Source organism: Antrostomus carolinensis, unplaced genomic scaffold (genome assembly GCF_000700745.2).
Source record: "Antrostomus carolinensis isolate BGI_N321 unplaced genomic scaffold, ASM70074v2 scaffold20444, whole genome shotgun sequence".
Classification (NCBI taxonomy): domain Eukaryota; kingdom Metazoa; phylum Chordata; class Aves; order Caprimulgiformes; family Caprimulgidae; genus Antrostomus; species Antrostomus carolinensis.
In genome coordinates this window covers 27,750-46,702 of record NW_010313080.1, presented here as the reverse complement: position 1 = coordinate 46,702, position 18,953 = coordinate 27,750, and the positions used below count along the sequence as shown (strand labels likewise).

Genomic DNA, 18,953 nt, shown 5'->3' with positions numbered 1-18,953 from the left:
AAAATGTCAGTGTAAAGGGGTGCGTTTGGGGTTTCCTCTTCTGCACAATCAGCAGGCACAGCGTCCCCCTGTGCACGTATAGAGCATTGTAAGTTGAGACAAATTCTCATCATGCAACAGAATACCACGTGACTTCAAACATTTCTTCATCCACTGTGTTGAAACAAGCACAGGGGAAGGCACTTGGCATCGCTACTCCCGAGTTTCACCCAGTAGATACATATGACATCAGGATTGCCTTCAGTCAGAAATCTTGAAGTGCAGCTTTGCTGGGTGGGTCTCTGAAGAATTTGAAAGAGTTCTGTAGATAGGGCGTGTTTACCTTTGTCAAAGTAGTGAGTGTAAATGCCTCTTCCCTGCTAAGGCGCTTATGTTCTCTTTGACTGCAACATCATAAAGGTAGGAATCTCTTCTTCTTTCCTTTTCTTCTTTCTTTTTTTTTTTTCCCCCCTCCCTACATCAGATTATGGTCTGAATCGTTAGCGTGCGATGGTCTCTAACGTTGTTTTATAAGGGAAAATTAGAGTAACTCTTATGAGGATCTCCAGATAAACAGTGGGATAGACGTTAATGAGATTTTATATGTTACCACGAAGTATTCCAGCCTATAAGAACTGATTTTTATTTTAGAGAAAAGCAGTACAGGTTACAGTAGTAGTTTCGCTTTTCTACTTCTTGTATCATTATTCTATTAAATGCTTGTAGGAGCAACTGAAAGGGAGGAAGATTTATTAACAGGAAAAATAATGTTAGCTAATGATGTAAATGTGATTGCATAAAAAACCCTTGAACTGAAGTTCCTTGAAAAAGCTAGTTCTAATTTTGTTCTGTAAGAAATTCAGTTTAACAGTGTTTTTTGTAAGACTTACCTATTGAAGGTCTGAAGCTAGTGCTGTAAATAATAAATTTAATCAAGCTACCAGAAAGAGTTCTTTCATATTAATGCTGTAACAGTCAGATGGAGGAACCTCATCCATTTTTTTTCCTTTTACTTTTTGTAATGTATACCTGTTTTTAGCTAGCTTACTAGCTTGGGTCAGATCTTCCACTGGGGTGCCACTGTTGATGAAGAGGCTATGCTGGTACACATTGGGCTGAAGATTTCTCTTGCATGTGTTAGGACATGAAAAGGATGCCAAACAGTGGCTGAAATAATGAAACACCAGTTGCATTCTGTCTCCTCCTCTAGTTGGCTTTGTGGGTGGAGGATGTCTGAGCAGGTTAAATGGCAGAGGAGGGATAACCCACAGGAGGAGAACTGAGACAAGTGGGGCACAACAGACTTGGTTTAATTACTGGTTCAGATGTAGACATCATTAAAATCAATGTAGAAGCTTGAGCCACTGTGTGTATGTGATGGCTAAAGACCCTGTTTCAGGAAGCTGCAAACAGGATGGTTTTCCAGAGCGCAAATGCACCAGCCCTGTCCCTTTCCCTAACTCCCAAGGGTTCATTTAAAACCTTGAGTCATCCTCTGTGCAGGTGGAGAAGCCAACAACCTTTGCCTCTGCCTCAACCCTCAGGTCCTCCCTCTAGTTCCTTACTATTCTGCTCTCTTCCCATGTTTTGTGGTACTGTTGTACTTCTACTAACATGCTTCTCCTGGCCACTGTGTAACTCTACACTGCTCTCTTCTTCTCTGCCCTTAGCACTTCTCTGGAATAAGTGACCAAGAAGACTCACAACTCTGGTAAAATCTCCATTATATAATTTAGCATTTTAAGTTAGACATAAGGGGGTTTTTTTATTTTTTTCCAAATAAAATTTTGGTAAGCTACAAAAAAAATCATTTTTGCATCTATCCCCCATAGTAATAATTTGAAGAAAAGTGTCATACTTAGTAAGATTTTTTTCCTTATGTTCTGACAAATATTTCTAACAAGTTCTTGAAGCAACTGGTGTCCCTCTAAGTCTATTCAAACTTTTTATGAATTAAGTGTCTATTAAGAACCTGTTGTTTGGATAAGGCTTTTTATTTCAAAGAACTATTTTTTCCTCAAAATTATTGCTGATATTTGAGTTCTCTCATAGCTCTTTATCCAACTCTATCAATGTTATGGATTTTTAAAGCTTAAATCAGACATAGCTTGTTCTGTATCTGTACAGTGTGAGAACTGTATTTCACTTTCCTCAGCTGCCTGCAATCAGCTAAAACCATTTTAGCTGCTCAAAAATGATTTACCTTTAAGTAGAGAGAGCATGGTAACCTTCACCCAGAAAATGAAGTATTTCAAACAGGTCTGGTTCTCTCTTTTTTTTTTTTTTTTTTTTTCCTCTAGAGAACAGTGAAAAGTATAAAACTCACTTGCCACCTTAATTGAGATTTATTCAAAGTGCTATTTTAGCCTGCTATGATACAGTAGCCAAGTTACAAGGCAGTGTGATAGAATAGTAAAAGAGGTAAAATACTCTAATTACCTTATAACGAGGCACTTAAACTGTTTACAGTTGTGATTTATACAAGCTAGGGGGTAAATTTGAAGTTAAAGGTCTCACAGCAATCTTAATTCATCTGTTTTACGTGTATGGAGTATTTCAGTGTTTCATCATAAGAACCTCCAAGTCCAACAGCTCTTTAATTCCGTGCTGTCACTGGTTGTATGTGTAGGCTTGGTAAGATGTCATTCAAGCTGTGGCTCAGGTTGTGTGGAATTTAACTAGAATCGTGTTTTCACATTTGGACAAACAAGATGAGAAAAGATAAGATGCAAAGAGGTGGAAGCATCAACCCAATATTCTTCATTTAGGTCTTTCCTCCATAAACTGTAGTTCAAACCCTTTATGCCAATTAGGGACAAAACTGCTGGATCAAATGTGAAAGGCAGTGCCAAGAAGCAGGAATAAGCAGTGTCTCCAACTGGCAGATGCCTACAACTAACAACTGATGACTGAATGAATGTTGCGTGGAAGAAAACGGTGGATGTCAGGGTTGCTCTTACTGCCTTAGGGACTAATAATTTTTTTAGCATAAAAAAATAATCAATGGAGAAGCTAATCTGGCATCACAGGCTATGATTTCTCAAACTTGCAAGTTGCAAGTGTGTCCAGAAGACGTATAAAGCAGCTGTTGTACATTTGAAAGGCTGTATGGCACGGTATCAACTGTCAACACTTGCACGAATACTAAACCATTAACAAGTCAGAGTTTGTACATGTGGGGATTTTTTGGATTTTATTAAAATTCACTTTTCTGTGCTATTGGGATTTTTTTAAAGGTGTCTCTTAGGCTGACCTTCTGCTATCCTCAGTAGGAAAAAGGTTGCACAACTGTTAGCAACCAAGTGGAAGTCCCATATTTTTTCACCTGTTTCATGGTGATGATCGCAGTTGGGATTCTTTAACCAGCGTGCTCTCTGTTTGTAGCAGAACACAAATCTGCTACTGAAACTTGTGTGTTAATCGTATTGTTTAGTCTTAAGCAAAACCAAAACCTGTGATATGCTGGATCCGATCTTTATTTACTCTTTTAAACCACTGTGGTTGAATGTTAGTTAACAGCTTGGGACAGCTTTTCTATCCATTGTGATACCTGGGAGACTTGATTTTTCCCGACAGTTACTGCACCAGTTTTACCAGTTCTAACAAATGAGGAGAGAAATAGGTGAATTACGTTACTCTTGCTTTTTTCTGGTTTCATTCTTTCCCTGTTACACTTCCAGAGTCACACTGAGTGGACAGTCTGATGAGATGCTTAGAGAAATTAAGGGTTCTTTCACTTGCATGTTTGTATTAGTGAACCACTGGATTTAATTTATCCATTTAATAAGGACAGGAAATCCTCCCAACCCACCCTTCAAACCTGGATATCACTCTCTCTTTATTCTGCTTTTGGAAATGCAATTTTTGCAAGCAAGAGCTTTTGCGTGGAGAGCACAATCAAAGCTTTGGCTCTGTTTCTTTTTATTTATTCCCAGTCTGCAGCAGCCAGAAATTCCACTTCAAAGCAGCTCCTGAATTTGTTTTTCAAAACCTAACCATGTTACTTTTGTCAAGCCAAAGTTTGCCCTTTTTTTGCTTAAAAGTATTAAAAATAGAAGATTTTTGTTTTAAAACTGAATATATCAAGGATCCAAGGAGCAGAGCTTTGGAAGAAACTTCGCATTGTTACTTCACAACTGTGTAGGCTTTCCTCTAATTATAAAGGATGCAGTTCCTGAAGTAATCATTCCTGATTTTCCTGTTTTGTGCACTAGCCCATTTAAAACTAATTAGGCTACAGAGGAGATCCTTCCTTAGCAAGGAGGTGATTACGGTTCTTTATTTGGAGTATTCAATTTCCAAGATGCAGGGGAAATTTCCAGTTTTCTCAAATAGCTTTGTTTTATTGTTAGACTGACTTTTAGGTCCTTCTAGAGCACAGGCGACAATTTCAGTTTTGTCAATGGAAATAATACTGGTGTTGCTGGTGTACAGAGATAAGAATCTGTGAAGAAGCAGGGAGGTTTTTTTTACTGTAGGTTGGGCAGAATATGGGTCAATCAACTTGTCATTTCTCGTTCAACACATCTTGTGCTTGCTTGGTACTGTTATGAGCTGTAGGGGAAAAAATATCTCTGAGCTCAGCACTTTTAGCAGGAGGAGGTTCAGGCTGGGTAGGCTTTCAAGTTTCTTGTTAGAGCTGGTCCCAAATCAGGACAAGCTGGGCTTTTGCGTTTGCTGCCCATTCTTTGGAAGCCAGTGTGTGTATGAGAAGAAGAATAACAACTTGTGGCAATTTATGCAAACTACAAAGTTCAGCTGCCTTTGAAATCCAGTATCTACAGCCTGATCCCAGCACTGGAACTGGTTTCCACCACTTGTGGTTACACTGGAACACATGCCTTTGTGTGGTAACCAGCTCCTGACAAAAGTAAGTGTCTAGTTTTACACTGATGTGCTAGGGAAATAAACATGGGTCTCAAGGACTGCACTTATAGCACTTCTTGGAGGCAAAAATATCTTGGCAGTGTACAATGAGCCTGTTGCAAAACACATTCCACTTGTTCATGTGCTAAGAAACTGGTTCTCCCATTTCCCACCTGGATTTCAGGCGCTGTATGTGTGAGGAAATGCCCATCTGCCTTGCCATGGCCCCTGGGTGGCAGAAGGGACACCTGGAAGACTTCAACCTATTTAAGAGTCCCTTCCACAAGAGGACCTGTAGCGGATGCCTTCCCCTTCCCACTCACACTATGGGTATTTGAAAGAGGTGTTCTCAGGGTAAGATTGTATGGCCAAGGGGTTACTGACCTTCCTAGTCTGTTAGGATTTAACAGTCTGACAAAAAATCTTTGGGTTAAAAACAAAACTAAATAGTATAGACAGCATCATTTAAAATACATCGAGGTGTTTGATGTTGGACTACATGTAATATGCCAAAACAACAGTCCTTGTGGGGGGGAAAAAACCTTTTTTCCAGAAAAAGTAGCATGTAGACAGTAATAGGAATTTTAATTTTCTCTCCTGTGGCAATGTGCCTTTAATCTAATGTCATTTGAGAGCAGAATTTGCCTTCTCTGCCTTGTGAATTGACACAGATGTGGGATTAAAGGTCTGAGAAGTCACTCTGCCACAATTGTCCCAGTCAGCTGGTAATAGGAAAGAGGAGAGATTAGCAAATGGCAGCTATGGTTTTTCTAACAGGAATTCTTGCTAGAGACAAATGACTTGAGTGCTTTCTGTCTGTCTACTCCATCCTCTGGCCTCTCCGTCACAACTTACACAGCCATTGTTTAGGGTCAAAAGGATTCAAAGTAAATAATTCAGAATGAAGCAGTCAAATCATAATGTGGAGAAAGGTGATAATGAGGACTAGTATTTGGGACAGTGTCACTGTACATGTGGCGAGTAAACCCTAACGCTGGATTATTTGTATTGGTGATGCAATGGGAGCATTGAAAGAACTTCTTTGGCAGAGGGAATGGGATAATATATGGGTTCATCTTCAAAACTATAATTGAGTTCCAATACTAATTTTAATTGACGTTTCTAGGAAGTAGCAAGTATGTATTTGTGGAGGAGATAAAAAGCAAAGCTAGAACTGAGCTATTCCCAGTTAATTTGCCCTGAGTGGTGCTTCCTGAGATGGAGGCTTCTGTCAGGTATCAACTTTCTCTTCATACAGAAAAACATACAAAGTGTGTGTGGGTTTCATGGGCTGAGTCCCAGCACGCTGGAAGGGCCACAGCTCCTTTGTAGTACAGGAGAAAGTAACCTTGCTTATGTATCATGTATGTGGTGAAATAGTATTCATGGAGTTATTTATGTTTCACAATCTCAACGATTTAAGAAGGAATAAAACTACTTAATCACACAGCCACAGCTGTCAGCCATTCAGGAGCAAAGAAGGCAGGAAGAGAAACTGTAAAATGCTCAGTTCACTGCTGCCCAGATGTGTTTGGAAGTACTTCCTCACATTCCAGGTGCTCCAGGAACCTTATGATGAGGACTGAAGCTGAAGTGGGACAGGAGAACAGCCCAACTACTTAAACAGCTGCTATTACGAAGATGTAAATCTCCAAGATTGCCCAGGGAATGGCTTGATGCAGTGAAAACATAGGTTGGATGTAGGGTGAACATCTACTTTAAGGGTAATGAAACATAAGAATAGGCTGCAGGCAGCTATGGAATCTCATCAACAGGTTTCTAAGAATTCCTTGGACAATGTTCATCAGGGATGGTCTAATCCACTGTGATAATACAGGGGATTACAGAAGAAAGAGTTTCAGAGAAGCAGCCTTTCTATGAGTCTATTTGCTGTTTACGAGGAAGGATTTCTGCTGAAATCTGTGGACTCTAGACCAGATCTCAGAATTCCCTTAAATTTTAAGATTAAGCATGTGCTTATGAGCTTAGTTTAATAGAGATGCATTAACTAGTTTAAGATGTGAAAAGGTAGTTGTACGGTAAGGCATCTGTGAGTGGAAGGAAAACATAAATTAGTGAGAGCCCAAGAATCCGATATGAAAATTTCCACTGCTGGGTTTTTCTAGGGTTTAAGTGTTTTGGGTGCATATTCACTCATAACCCATCTCACCATAATCCAATTCTTAGTGCTTTTTTACACTGTATTATAGTAGACTGACCTATTTTTATTACAGTTAACAGTTTGTGATAGTTTGCAATGCACAGTCTAGTTTAAAAATATAGATATATTAGGAAGCAGAACTGTGTAATGAGTCTTTCCCCTGGTCTTCTAGGGCAGTTTGTCTGCAAGGCTTTCTGTCTGACCTAAAATGTCATGTTTCAAAGCCCTGCTTCATTATCATGGCGCCTGCTGGCTGTAGTTAAGGGTCTGTTAGCAGCCCCATTATAAATCCCTACTTCCAGGAGTTTATAATTCAGCAGTAAAAAAACTGCTCTAGGCTGAAACTTGGCATATAAAGTCTCAGTGCGGGAACAATTGTGATTTCTCCCTCCTTTATTTTTTACATTTGCTAATACACACGCAATTCATTCAGTAGAGTTTTACTGTCCCCTTTTGGCATTTAAAAAGATTAAATGGCTGGGTTATTAATATTTCAATACTGACTACTGTGCTTGGCCAGTAAATTGATTCCCAGTGTGTCTGTTAATACAGAGGAACGTGAAAGGGCTTGAACTACTGTCTGTCCTCGGCATGATTTGCTCTCATCACTTCATCCTATATAAAAATATCACTGTGAGATCTTCCGATGGGATGTATGGGATGTCTAACACTATGGAGTCTTGGTTGAAATTCTCCCAGCTCAACTATTTCCTTATCAAAACCATGGTTCAGTGAAATCAGTTATTTCCTCATATTTTTTTTCTGGTTTACAGGAAAGCTTAGTATGGAAAAAGTGATTTAAATTTATTACTTCTAGAAATTATAGAAAACTTACTTATTTCAGCCTTATGGAAAACATTATAGTAACTTCTATTTTTATTCAATTTTAGAATATTTTTATAGGCTGTATAACATGTTTGTACTGTAAAGTCCTTACAACTAAATAAAAGATAACAGAAGTTTCTAAATATATGATGTAGAATACAAAGGTTAAAAATGAGACTTTTATAAGAATGAAATGGTTTTGTTTAAGTGATTTTTTTTTTTCTTCCTTCAAGAGCTGATTTTTAGATATTTTGTTCTGATCTAGAATTTGGTCACAGTTAAATCATAGTATTTCCTGCAAATCCCCAAAAAAGCTCACTGTGTGTTATAGTTTTTATACTTGGTCCTGTGCACAGGTGTTTGCAAAATGAGGATCAAGGTGTATATTGCCATTAGCATATTAAGCAGCAGTAATTCAACAGCAAAGTGGCTTCATAATTACGGAACTGAGTCACACCCTGGACTTCCTCATTTCTTTTCCACTCTTTCACCCACTTGCATTTAATTTACAAAAGCAGCCTTGGGAAGATCAGTTCTCTTTCGTATCTTTTTTGTATTGGCATGATAGATTATAAATAGTTATTGCAAAGAATTTGACCAGGTATTAAGCAGTCTAGAGTGAATGACTGAAATGAGGCAGCAGATTGCCTCCCCCCCTGCAGATTTCAAAGGCCCTGCATTGGTTTGTACCAGCTCAAAATTGAGCTCTATTATTCTGTCTTCTGATGGATTATAATCCCACCTGGATGCTCTAAACCAAGGGGTGTTCAACTTCCTGTAATTGATTATTTTTCCTTTTTTTGTTGTTTTTTTGGGGTTTTTTTTTTTCACCTGAGAAAACTGATTTCACTGGCTAGGTCTGTTTGCTCCTGATCTAGTTTTGATTTGGCACCTGAACCTCATCTGCTCTTTGTACCTTATCTTTAGGAAATGTCCTGCCAGCTGGGAACCACCGTTCTACACAACAAAATTCAGTGTGTTTTATTTCCTGCCTTTTGTTTTAATACATCAAGAATAATTTTTAATTATCTCTTTATTTGCTTAGCATGGCGTACGTATTAAAGACACTCAACAGCTGGTTCTGGTGGGAGAATATTTGGATGCCCATCAATTGCACATGGGCACATTTTGTAGACCGTGATGGACTTGTCTTTCCAAAACCACATCAGTTATATGCTACAATCCCATATGCCTTTGTATTGCTGATTATCCGATTCTTCAGTGAAAGGTAAGAAATATAAATGCAGTTTTATGCTAATGTTAATCCTGGTTAATGCTGAACATTTTAAAAAAATAAGATATCTTTAGATCAATATTCTTTATGTTTTTATAAAGGAGGATTAGTTGGTGGTTTGCTGGAAAGATCTATTACAGATAATACAGCAGGTGAAAAATTGGTGAATTTTTTCGGTGTTAGGAACACGTGGCTGTGGTCCAAAGTAGAAGGAAAATATTTCTATCTAGCTTTTGGATAATTCTGATTATTTCCTTTTACTAGAGGTACGATTAATACAAAACCATTTGTGTTTCCTTTTGCTTTTTCTCATTTGGTGGAAGGGTAGAGGTATTTCTCCCCTAAACTAAATATCTCCTTTTGTTTGCTCCTCCACCAGAACATTTGTGTGGGGCTGATAGATCCCAGGTGTCTACCTTTAGCAAATCTAGGAAGCTTAGAGGGATCTCAGAGTTTCATGTGGATGTTTTATGCAGATCTAGTAATACAGATTCCTCTTTTTTTTCTTACTTTGACACTGAAAGATGGATTGCTTCTGCAGCTGGAATCTTATGGGACAGGCAGAGGTTGGCTCCACAGAAGAAAGCTACAAATATATAAAGATTTTCAGTGCTTTGACTTATTTATTTGTGCCTTTTTTTGCTTGATTTTTTTTCCCCCCTCTAAAGAATGTGATTAGTAAGTTTTTATAATTATTTCAGGATAGAATGAGGAAATTTGGAATGTCGTAAGTTGGACAGACTTAAACCAGAACCAGATAAAATCATTCATGTTAGAGATCAAAAGTAATTTGGATCATATGTTTATAACCATTCACAGTGTCTCCTGAGTAAATTCTTGCCCAGCTGTGTCTCTCTGTGCTGCTATTGGAAATCACTGGTGTGAATAATTAGCCCACACATCTGGCCTGCAGTGAATCTGCCCATGAATGAGGAAAACTGACCACTGCTATGAGTAATAAGGAATCAATTGCTGATATCAGCAGGAGCGAGGGGAGCTTTTTCAGAAAAGCCTGCCCAAATAGAAGAGCAAAGCATTTGGCAAGCTCTGCAGCAATTTGTGTTGGAAGATGGAAGAGAAAAGAGAAGCCTTCAGTCTCTGGGGGAGGTGCTGTGTGCCACAAGCTAGAGGCTGCAAGCCAAATCCAGTCCCTCTGGTAGTGGTAGCCTGGTGAAGTGACGTCCTAAGTGACTACCTGCCACTAGGAGAAGGTATCCCAGAGCAATCTTTCAGCTCACATGGAGAGAGCGTCTGGTCTTGTTTCACTCTCCCTTAACTGTTGCTTAACTCCAATATGCCTCTGAAAAACACAAGGGTGCAAAAATCAGGATCTGTAGTTTTATAGCATTTTATGACCACAAACATGAGTCCTTGAGTCTGCTTTTCTGCATAACTGCTACTATGTTATGGTTTTCTCTTGGTATTAGCTAGAGGGAGATTTCCTTTCTCTCACAGTGCACTATCATATTTTATGGCAGATAAATTTCTTCAGATTTATTTCTCTTCATATCCTGGTATGAGAATAGCTAAGGTCTTGTAACTGTGTTGTATTTTTAAAGTTTTTCACGGTATGTCTTTTCAGATATGTTGCTATACCTCTAGCAAAAGCCTTAGGTATAAAGAATGTAAGACGTGTGAAGCCACAGCCTAATCCTGTTTTAGAGAGTTATTTCCGGGAGTGCTCAAAACATCCATCCCAAGTAAGGATTCTCATTCTTTTAAACTCGTTTTGGTTATGGAAAATCCCAAGTCTTATTGTTTCAATCAGCTGTCAGCAATGACATCAGGGGATGAGTTCCAGCTGATTGACAGATGACTTAATTTATTTGGGTTTTTGTTGCTGTTCTGCTGACAAGGGTATATGACATCCAAAACAGAAAATATATTTAAGATGTTTAATTTTCTGACATGCTGTTCTACGTTAGACTGTTAATAATATTTCCAGTGAAGATCAGTGTTCCAACTCATTCTGCCTGGAGAAAATATCAGCTGACATCTGTTGCTGGAAAGTGGTATCATATTTATTGCAAAGCAATAATATTGGAACGCTGGTATGGAAGCCTTTTGATCCATTGTATTGCTGCATACTTAATCCTGGCTTATGTGAGAAAGAAAAGCAATCTTTTTATTATTTTGCTGTTTGTTTTCAAAATTGAAAAAGAAAAAAAAATAACAGCAAATGTTTACCATCTCAAAAAATGAAGCAACTTGGTTGTTGATGGGAAACAGGTACTTTGCTGTGAATGCAGCCTCAGGAAGTGCACTTACCTCACTACAGTTACCAAACAATTGCAGTGTTCCTACACTGGTTGTGAAAAGAAATATGTGCTTTCCAGTAATGAGGGATATTGCTAATTATTGATACGTGGAACTTTGCTTTCTATCCCTAACTTTGCTATCCTCTTACTGGGTCTTTTGCCTGATGTCATCAGGAACAGATGTTCACATATGACCTCTTCTCTATCTAGACAAGTATGCCCATCTCTGTTTCATACCTTCCTTTTGCACGAGCACAGTTTGATGATTGATCTCTGAAAGGCAGCGCAGCATTTTTATACTCTTTGGTCCATGGGTAAGATTCAGGCTGCCTCCTTTAGGTGACCAGTGTGTCTGAGAGAGCGTGCAGAGGCCTGGCTGGCCATTGAGGGCATGTCTGTCAAAACAAAGTCGATGATCCTGCATGGCAAGTAGATGGGCTGTTTGCACTCCTGCCCTCCCCAGCAGCTGAGGTGTCTTTGCTCACATACCAGAGCTTTCTCTGAGGGCAGGAGACTAAATTAACTGGATTTACCTTGGTGGAGGCAGCACTGCTGCACCTACTATTTGTGTACTAACCTTGTGGGGAAAGAGCTTCCCTAGGGATGAGTCCAACACTGCGTCCTCTCCTGCAGCAGTCCCAGGGGAGGTCAGCCCACACCTTCTGCATTTGGGGATGGAGGAGAGGGAGGAGGCCTACAGGCTGCTACACACAGGGCGCTGAGCACCTAGAAATGCAAGAGCTGCACTGTCTTGTGCTTAGCACGTGCTAGCAGGGCTGCAGGGCAGACACTTCACCTCCAGAGCACACATAATGCAGAGACACCTGACTGCTGCACTTGAATAGCTAGATGCATTTCTAGGCAATGCTCTAGTCTTTGTTTATATTTAGGTGTCAAAAGGCAGCCTGGATTTTGCTCAGTAAGATTAACTGACTTGCCCTGTACCACAGAAGTACAGTGGATTTGAGAACAGAGCTCAGGTGACCTTAATTCCAGTCCCACCATCTTGCCTGCAACACTCATTTAAATATAATCTAATAACTAATTATAATTAGGTGAGATATTAGATACAATGTCCACGTGTGTTGATATGTGGCACTTTTCCTTCCAGCCCAACCTCTTGCTTTGCAGCTGAAGTTGCATCTTTGAAACTATCAGAAGCCACCACAAAGGCAATAGCACAGTTTGTGGGTCTGTTCCTTTCATACCTGCTTCGTTTATATAAATGAGTCTCGAAAATCCAGGGTTTCTCTAAGTGTCACTCAAAAATTAAACCAGGAAGCCTGCAAGGTAAACCCCCATAAATAGCTAATATTAGTAATACTTTTGAATGAAGACCTTACAACAGTGGGAAACTGATCTGTGAACTACAAAATAAATGAAAATGATGTTGGAGTACATCTTGTTGCTAACACTATTCCATTTTTTTCCAGTCAGAGATTCAAGGCCTTGCCAAAAAGTGCAACTGCACTGTCCGTTTGGTGGAAAAGTGGTTTAGGAGACGGCGAAACCTTGAGATCCCAACAGTGCTTCGGAAATTCCAGGAAGCTTTGTAAGAAAAGACAATGCTTTTGATTACTATGGATTTTACTGTTTTGAAAAAAAATTATTGAGGTCCTCAGTGGGGGGGACTCATTTCGAGAAAGCTGGGTCTATCTGACAAGGGTTTTGGTTTGTACATACACAATCTAATTGAAAGGACCTAGTAGCATTTCTCCAAATGGCGTGACTTTAAAAGACTAGGTTAACAGTTTCTCCTGGAAAAAAACCCTCAAAAATATTTTACAGTTTTCTTCATTGTGTAATAATGGAATTGTTTGTAGACACTTGCTACATAGTGCCTAGTGAAAACATACAGAGAATAGGAAAATACTTTTCTGTCTGCCAGTAACTCTAGGGGAACAAAAATGCTTACTTCCTCTTGTTTATCTACGTACCTGTGCTGTCATTTTGAGATGCTGTTATGTGTACAGAAGTCAGTTCAAGAGCAGGAATCATGACATCCTAACTAAACGATAGGAATCACGGCTTGAACGTGGGGTACTGTGCAAAACACGAGCTCAAAGACGCTGATGAGAGCGGGCCATTGAGAAATTTTGAGTGATAATAATGAATATGTAAAAAGTTTCAAAACCTCCTGCGTATGATTGAAAACTGGAAAAGCAGTCTGATTTTTCACAAACGTGTGAGAACTTCCACTCACCTGAACATTTTACTATTTAGAGTTGGGGCTGTTCAGCCTGGAGAAGAGAAGGCTCTGGGGAGATCTTATAGTGGCCTCCCAGTACCTGAAGGGGCTACAAGAAAGCTGGGGAGGGACTTTTCATAAGGGCAGTTAATGACAAAACAAGGGGAAATGGGTTTAAACTGAAAGAGGGGAGGTTTAGATTAGATATTAGGAAGAAGCTCTTCACTGTGAGGGTGGTGAGACACTGGAACAGGTTGCCCAGAGAAGCTGTGGCTGCTCCTCCCTGGAAGTGTTGAAGGCCAGGTTGGATGAGGCTTTGAGCAACCTGGTCTAGTGGAAGGTGCCCCTGCTGATGGCAGGGGGGTTGGAACTGGATGAGCTTTAAGGTCCCTTCCAACCCAAACCAGTCTGGGATTCTGTGATTCTATTCCAATATTATCCAAAATCTGATACAAATTGCAAATCCCCAAATGGACACGGCTTTACTTGAAATGAACTGGACCCGTGTAAAACACTTTCCTAATGTCCTCTATATTTGAATTTTGATTAGCATAATTACATTGGCAGAAATTCACGTGATTATAATACTTAACCTCTTTTAGTGTAGCTTAAGGAATGAGGGTTAAAAGTACAGCTACAAAGCTCAAAGTTGACTACTTTACCAAGATTATTTCTAGTGTGAATCAATATGATACTGATTTGATGATGTCCTCTGTTGGGGATAAATCCAGTTGATAGACATAGATGTGTCACTCTGAAGCCTGAGTTGAGTAAACTGCCCTGGCAAACAGATATCCACAGTTTATTTCTCCCATTGTTTTATGGATCAGTTAACTTTGTTTTATGAGTGACAATGAGATTTCCTGCTATTGATAAAACACCTGCCTGCCATGGATGTGTGTCTCTAGCACTACACAGCCAAAGATGGAAATTAAAACTTGCTCGGCAGCTTGAGTGAGAGTGAAGCAAACAGGTTTTTCTGGTGCAATTTTGTGAGCCTTGCTCTGCTCCTTGTCAGTGAGTTTAATTGGATATAATTCTCAATGCAACAAATTTGGGAGAGAGTTATTCCACGTTAATAATCAGCATTATGAAATTTTTGAAAGCCTGCAATCTCCAGTATCATTTTTCTGAATCACAACGAAAATCTTATGAGCCAGATCTAAACCATGCTTAAGCTATTAATGCTCCCAGTTAAGCAACACGAGGGTTTGGAAAGCCCTTTGTGTGAAACCTTCCCTGCCTTAAAAGGCTTACCAGCTTTTAGCTTCACCTTCTAAATTAATTTTTGTTAAAATCAATTAAAGATAAAATATTCCTAAAGTTAAATTAAAAAAAACTCCTTCTGCATAGCTGTTGTTTGGTGCTCTCCCTGGTATCTGGGTTCAGAGCTTAAAAGGCACTTGTTGGGTAAAATTTAGTGAATTTGGATGAGTTTTACTTTAGGTTTTGTTCACCAAATTCATAAAGAAGCTTGGCTAAATGCAAAATGAGGTAGTACTCTGGCAGTCTTGCCCGTGTAATGAGTTCATCTGAAGCACTGAGCGTTTATTGCCAAGCGCGTATATTTGTAGGGCTGGGGACTAATAATGGCACAGTCTTGTTAGGTGCTCTGTGCTTTGGATCTGGTTCAGAAAACCACTTACACTTTACAACCAACACAGAATGAGTCCTGCTGTATCCACTGGACTACTCACACCTCCCTTGCGTGAAACAGGAGGCAGGAAGGTTGAATCAGTCCCTGTGTAAAAAGTCTGTCCCGTGCCATGGTGTTGTTTTTCATAGCATCTCTCGGTTAACTCTGAGCCAGCTATTACTTGTGGGTTCCACTCTCCCCTTCCATTTGCTCTCCTAATTTCTACCATGTACCTTGGAATTTTTCTGTCTGTGCAGTGGGTGTTCTGAAATATTATTTTCAAATCACCTGAGAAAAGATGCTTTAAAATTGAAAAGTAAAATGATTGTTTATTACCAGGGTATCAAGTGGCAATTTTATAATTGTTTCCTTGACTACTTCTGCAGGTGTGAGACATATTATCTTGTCTAGCCTCCGCCATTGCATGTCCTCATCTTTTGTTTGTTTGTTTTTCTTGTAAAATGTTGTCTCAGTCTTTGAGCATTGCATTCTTCCACCTGGGATGTCAACCTCCAGGTACTGTAGGGCTCAGAAAGGAGGGGCTGCTTTTACCAGATAGGTTCTCATCATCTTCTCTCATATGGCACTTCATTAGTGTTTGCCAAAGACCACAATCACATTTTTATACATCTCTCAATCCATTAGTGAAGTGTTGTCCTTGAGACTCTCTCTCCTATTTAGCAAATGTAGGTTTTCTGGGAGGCTGCTCTCCTCCAGGATACCTCTTGTTCTATAAAATGTTCTTCCCATGTTTGGGGCCACGCGCTTTTCTCTGTGATCACGACCTTTCTCAGCATGTAAAGTCCCAACGTGTTCTCCTGCTGATCTTGAAGAGCTGCTCTGGGAAAGGTCAGGCAGGCTTGTGCCTGCCAAGGAGAAGAGTGGAAAGGAAGAAATTTTCCATCACCTGTAGAGGTGGGAGTGGGAAAGCTCCAGCTGAGTCTCCAGCCGCACCCAATCCCAGGGACAATACCTCCCACGCAGGCTCCAGAGTCCTTACAACGCTGATTGCTGGCTCCAAATCACAGCGTCCTGCTCTGACAGATATAAGCATCGACATAGTTTCAGTTTGTTAAGATACATGAGAACATCTTTCACTTTGCTGATTTACCAGATGGGTGGTGAAACCCTGGAAGTTTTATCTGCCTCGATGGATATCAATTTAAGCCACAAAAAGCTTAGATCAGGAGAAATGATGCCAAACTTAGTGATTGAGGTTTATAGTTAGTTCAGACCTCTCTAGTAAGACATAAACTAATCCTGTAGTTGTTGTTAAAGTTTCATAGGGCTGCCTTGTTTTCAACAATCGGTGTTAAGAGAGATAAAAAGAAATTAACCCAGCAATTAAAACAAGTCACTGCTGGTGCTCGCAGCATTCACAGTGTTTGATCAGATTGGAAGGTATGTGCTATGTGGCTGTAAGACCTTCTGGAGTCAGGGAACTGCGAGATGTTTTTAGTCCAGTGAGAATATTCTAGAGGGATTGATACAGCAGGAAACATTGGTGTTATCAAGCATTAATTTTTAGGGAATTTGTTACATTTGCTGTGACTGTTCTCTTGATCAGCTCGTGCCTGGCTGGAAGATCACTGCTGTAATCACCATCTAAATACCTATATTGTCATAATGTAAAATAATTTACTACTTTAGCAATTAGTCAAAGCTTAAGCATTTAAATGTTAATAATTCAGATATAGTTAATATGTGATAGCCATTAATTTAGAGCTCGAGGGCACATTGATGTGAAGGTTGTGGTGCACAATGATTTGCAGTAATTCTGACTCAGAATGATATCTATTAAAAATATAATGCTTTTCTTATTTTTTTCATTTTAATTTTGCAGCTGGCGATTTTCATTCTATCTTGCATCCTCCATTGCTGGGTTTATATTTCTATATGATGTAAGTTAATTCTTTTGAACAAAATAAAGACTGATTTCTAGATCTTTTTGAAGCGCATTGAAAGACTCGCTGGCTTCAGTGGCTCTTTGGGTTCAGATCTTTGTACGTATGTAATCTAGACGATAGGCTGCAATATACACTGAGGTTTTACTTAATTTTTAAATTCTCTTTTGAACTTGCATGATAAAGGAATTTACGAATAATCAGTATTTTTAAGGAAAGCTTTAAGAAGTCGCACAGATGGTTTTACAACATGCCTTGTTAACACCTACAAATGCATCACGTGGCCATGTTTTTCTCAAAGGAGGCCGTAAAGCTTTCCTGGCAGCGCTTTTGGGCATCACAACAATGGTGTTTTTCATGGCTATTTATTGAGGTGTTGTTGCTGAGTCAGAAGTCGGGAGTAACAGGGAGAGTGCTGCTTGCAACTGCCTGGGGTGTCATTAATGCTTCTCCTGAGCAACAGAACAGTTCTCGGCATGTCTACGTTCATCTGGCTCTTCTCCCCAAACACTGTTTATCATCATGAGCCAGTGATGTGTATGGCTGGTAAACAGAGCAAGATCTAATCACTGTGGCAACATACCTTGAGTAATTGCAGTAATAAAACACACATCAACTGCTTTGCATGATGAAATTATAAACGGGAATGTTTCAGGTGTCCTGAAAAGGAGCCAAAAAGCTGGGATGTAAGATCACTTTATAAATTGGTGAAGAACAGTTATCAAGATTTTAGCTTCTTAGCCTGCACCACTTAGAGAAATTTTAAGTGTTGAAGATTTTGAGTTAAGGTGACTTATTGTTGCTGTGCTGATCAGTTTCTGAACAATCTGTCTTCCCCAGAAACCTTGGTTTTACGACATATGGCAGACGTGGGTTGGCTATCCATTTCAGGTAAGCTTATTGGCATTGGGCCATTGGCCTTGAGGCATTCCAAGTATTTCCCCACTGGAAGGGCTCATCCACAGAAGTGCTTCTCCCTCCCAACAAACACCACCTAGAGAGGTGCAGCACCCAAACCTTTTGCCTTTTTTTGGTACCTTCTGCTGACTATTGCAGAACTTCTCCGTGATCTGCCTGTGCTACCACTCAGCTCTCCAGCCAGAGCCAGGCCTGGTGACCAGTACATGCTCTCAGCCTTACAGGTTTCAGTGCAGGACCCCTAAGCTTGCACCGGTCCTCACGATGCTTCAAGGCACTGCAGAACAGTTCTGTAGAGGATTATGCCACGGACTGTGTGCCTGCTGGGCCCTGTTGCCCAGTAGTAGAGGTGGAGGGAGTGCTGCGGTGATTTGGTTTGGCATAATGTGAGTCCTTGCTCTGGAGATCTCTACTCAATACCCTGGTTGTTCCCAAGGGTCACAAGGCTCTTGTTTCTTCCTGAAATATTTTACTAACAGCCCCATAACAGATGACTCCAAGCAAACTGCCTTATTGCCCACCTGCCAGAGGTCCTTATGTGCCTCCCAATCCTATTTTTATATATCTGTGGCCCACCACACTGCCTTCTTATTCCTGTCCTACTCAGGGACCAAAGTTAAAAAGAACCCTACTTCTCAGCTGGGTTTTCCCAGCCTCTCTTACTCATGGGACCTGATAACCAAGCCTACTTCCTGACACCTGGGAAATGTATTGAGCCAAGGGAGCAGCCAAGCTCAGCATTTAGCCCTAAGCAGATGTATAGGTTTTTAGCATAAATAGCTGACATTTTAGTCATGGGATGTGTGAATATTTAAAATGTTAATTGTTCACCAAAATGGAAGGCTTATTTTATTTGCAGTTGTTTGTAATTAAATGCAGAAGCACTCTGCATGTAGTTCTCTGACAAAAAACATAGGAAGAAGCATGTTGAAATTCAGAGGTGGGGGAGGAACTGCAGAAACTGAGTTTGGTCTGAGTAAAGGT

At 39.9% G+C, this 18,953-nt stretch overlaps 1 protein-coding gene across 1 annotated transcript in view; it reads left to right on the top strand.

Moving 5' to 3' along the window:
- Positions 1-370: 370 nt before the first annotated feature.
- Positions 371-18,953, top strand: part of CERS3 (ceramide synthase 3) — a 38,751-nt gene continuing 20,168 nt past the window's right edge. The window contains 6 exon segments of the mRNA XM_010167237.1: positions 371-399; positions 8,877-9,059; positions 10,648-10,765; positions 12,757-12,875; positions 16,991-17,048; positions 17,892-17,942. Of these exon segments, the coding sequence (XP_010165539.1) occupies positions 371-399; positions 8,877-9,059; positions 10,648-10,765; positions 12,757-12,875; positions 16,991-17,048; positions 17,892-17,942 (558 nt within the window).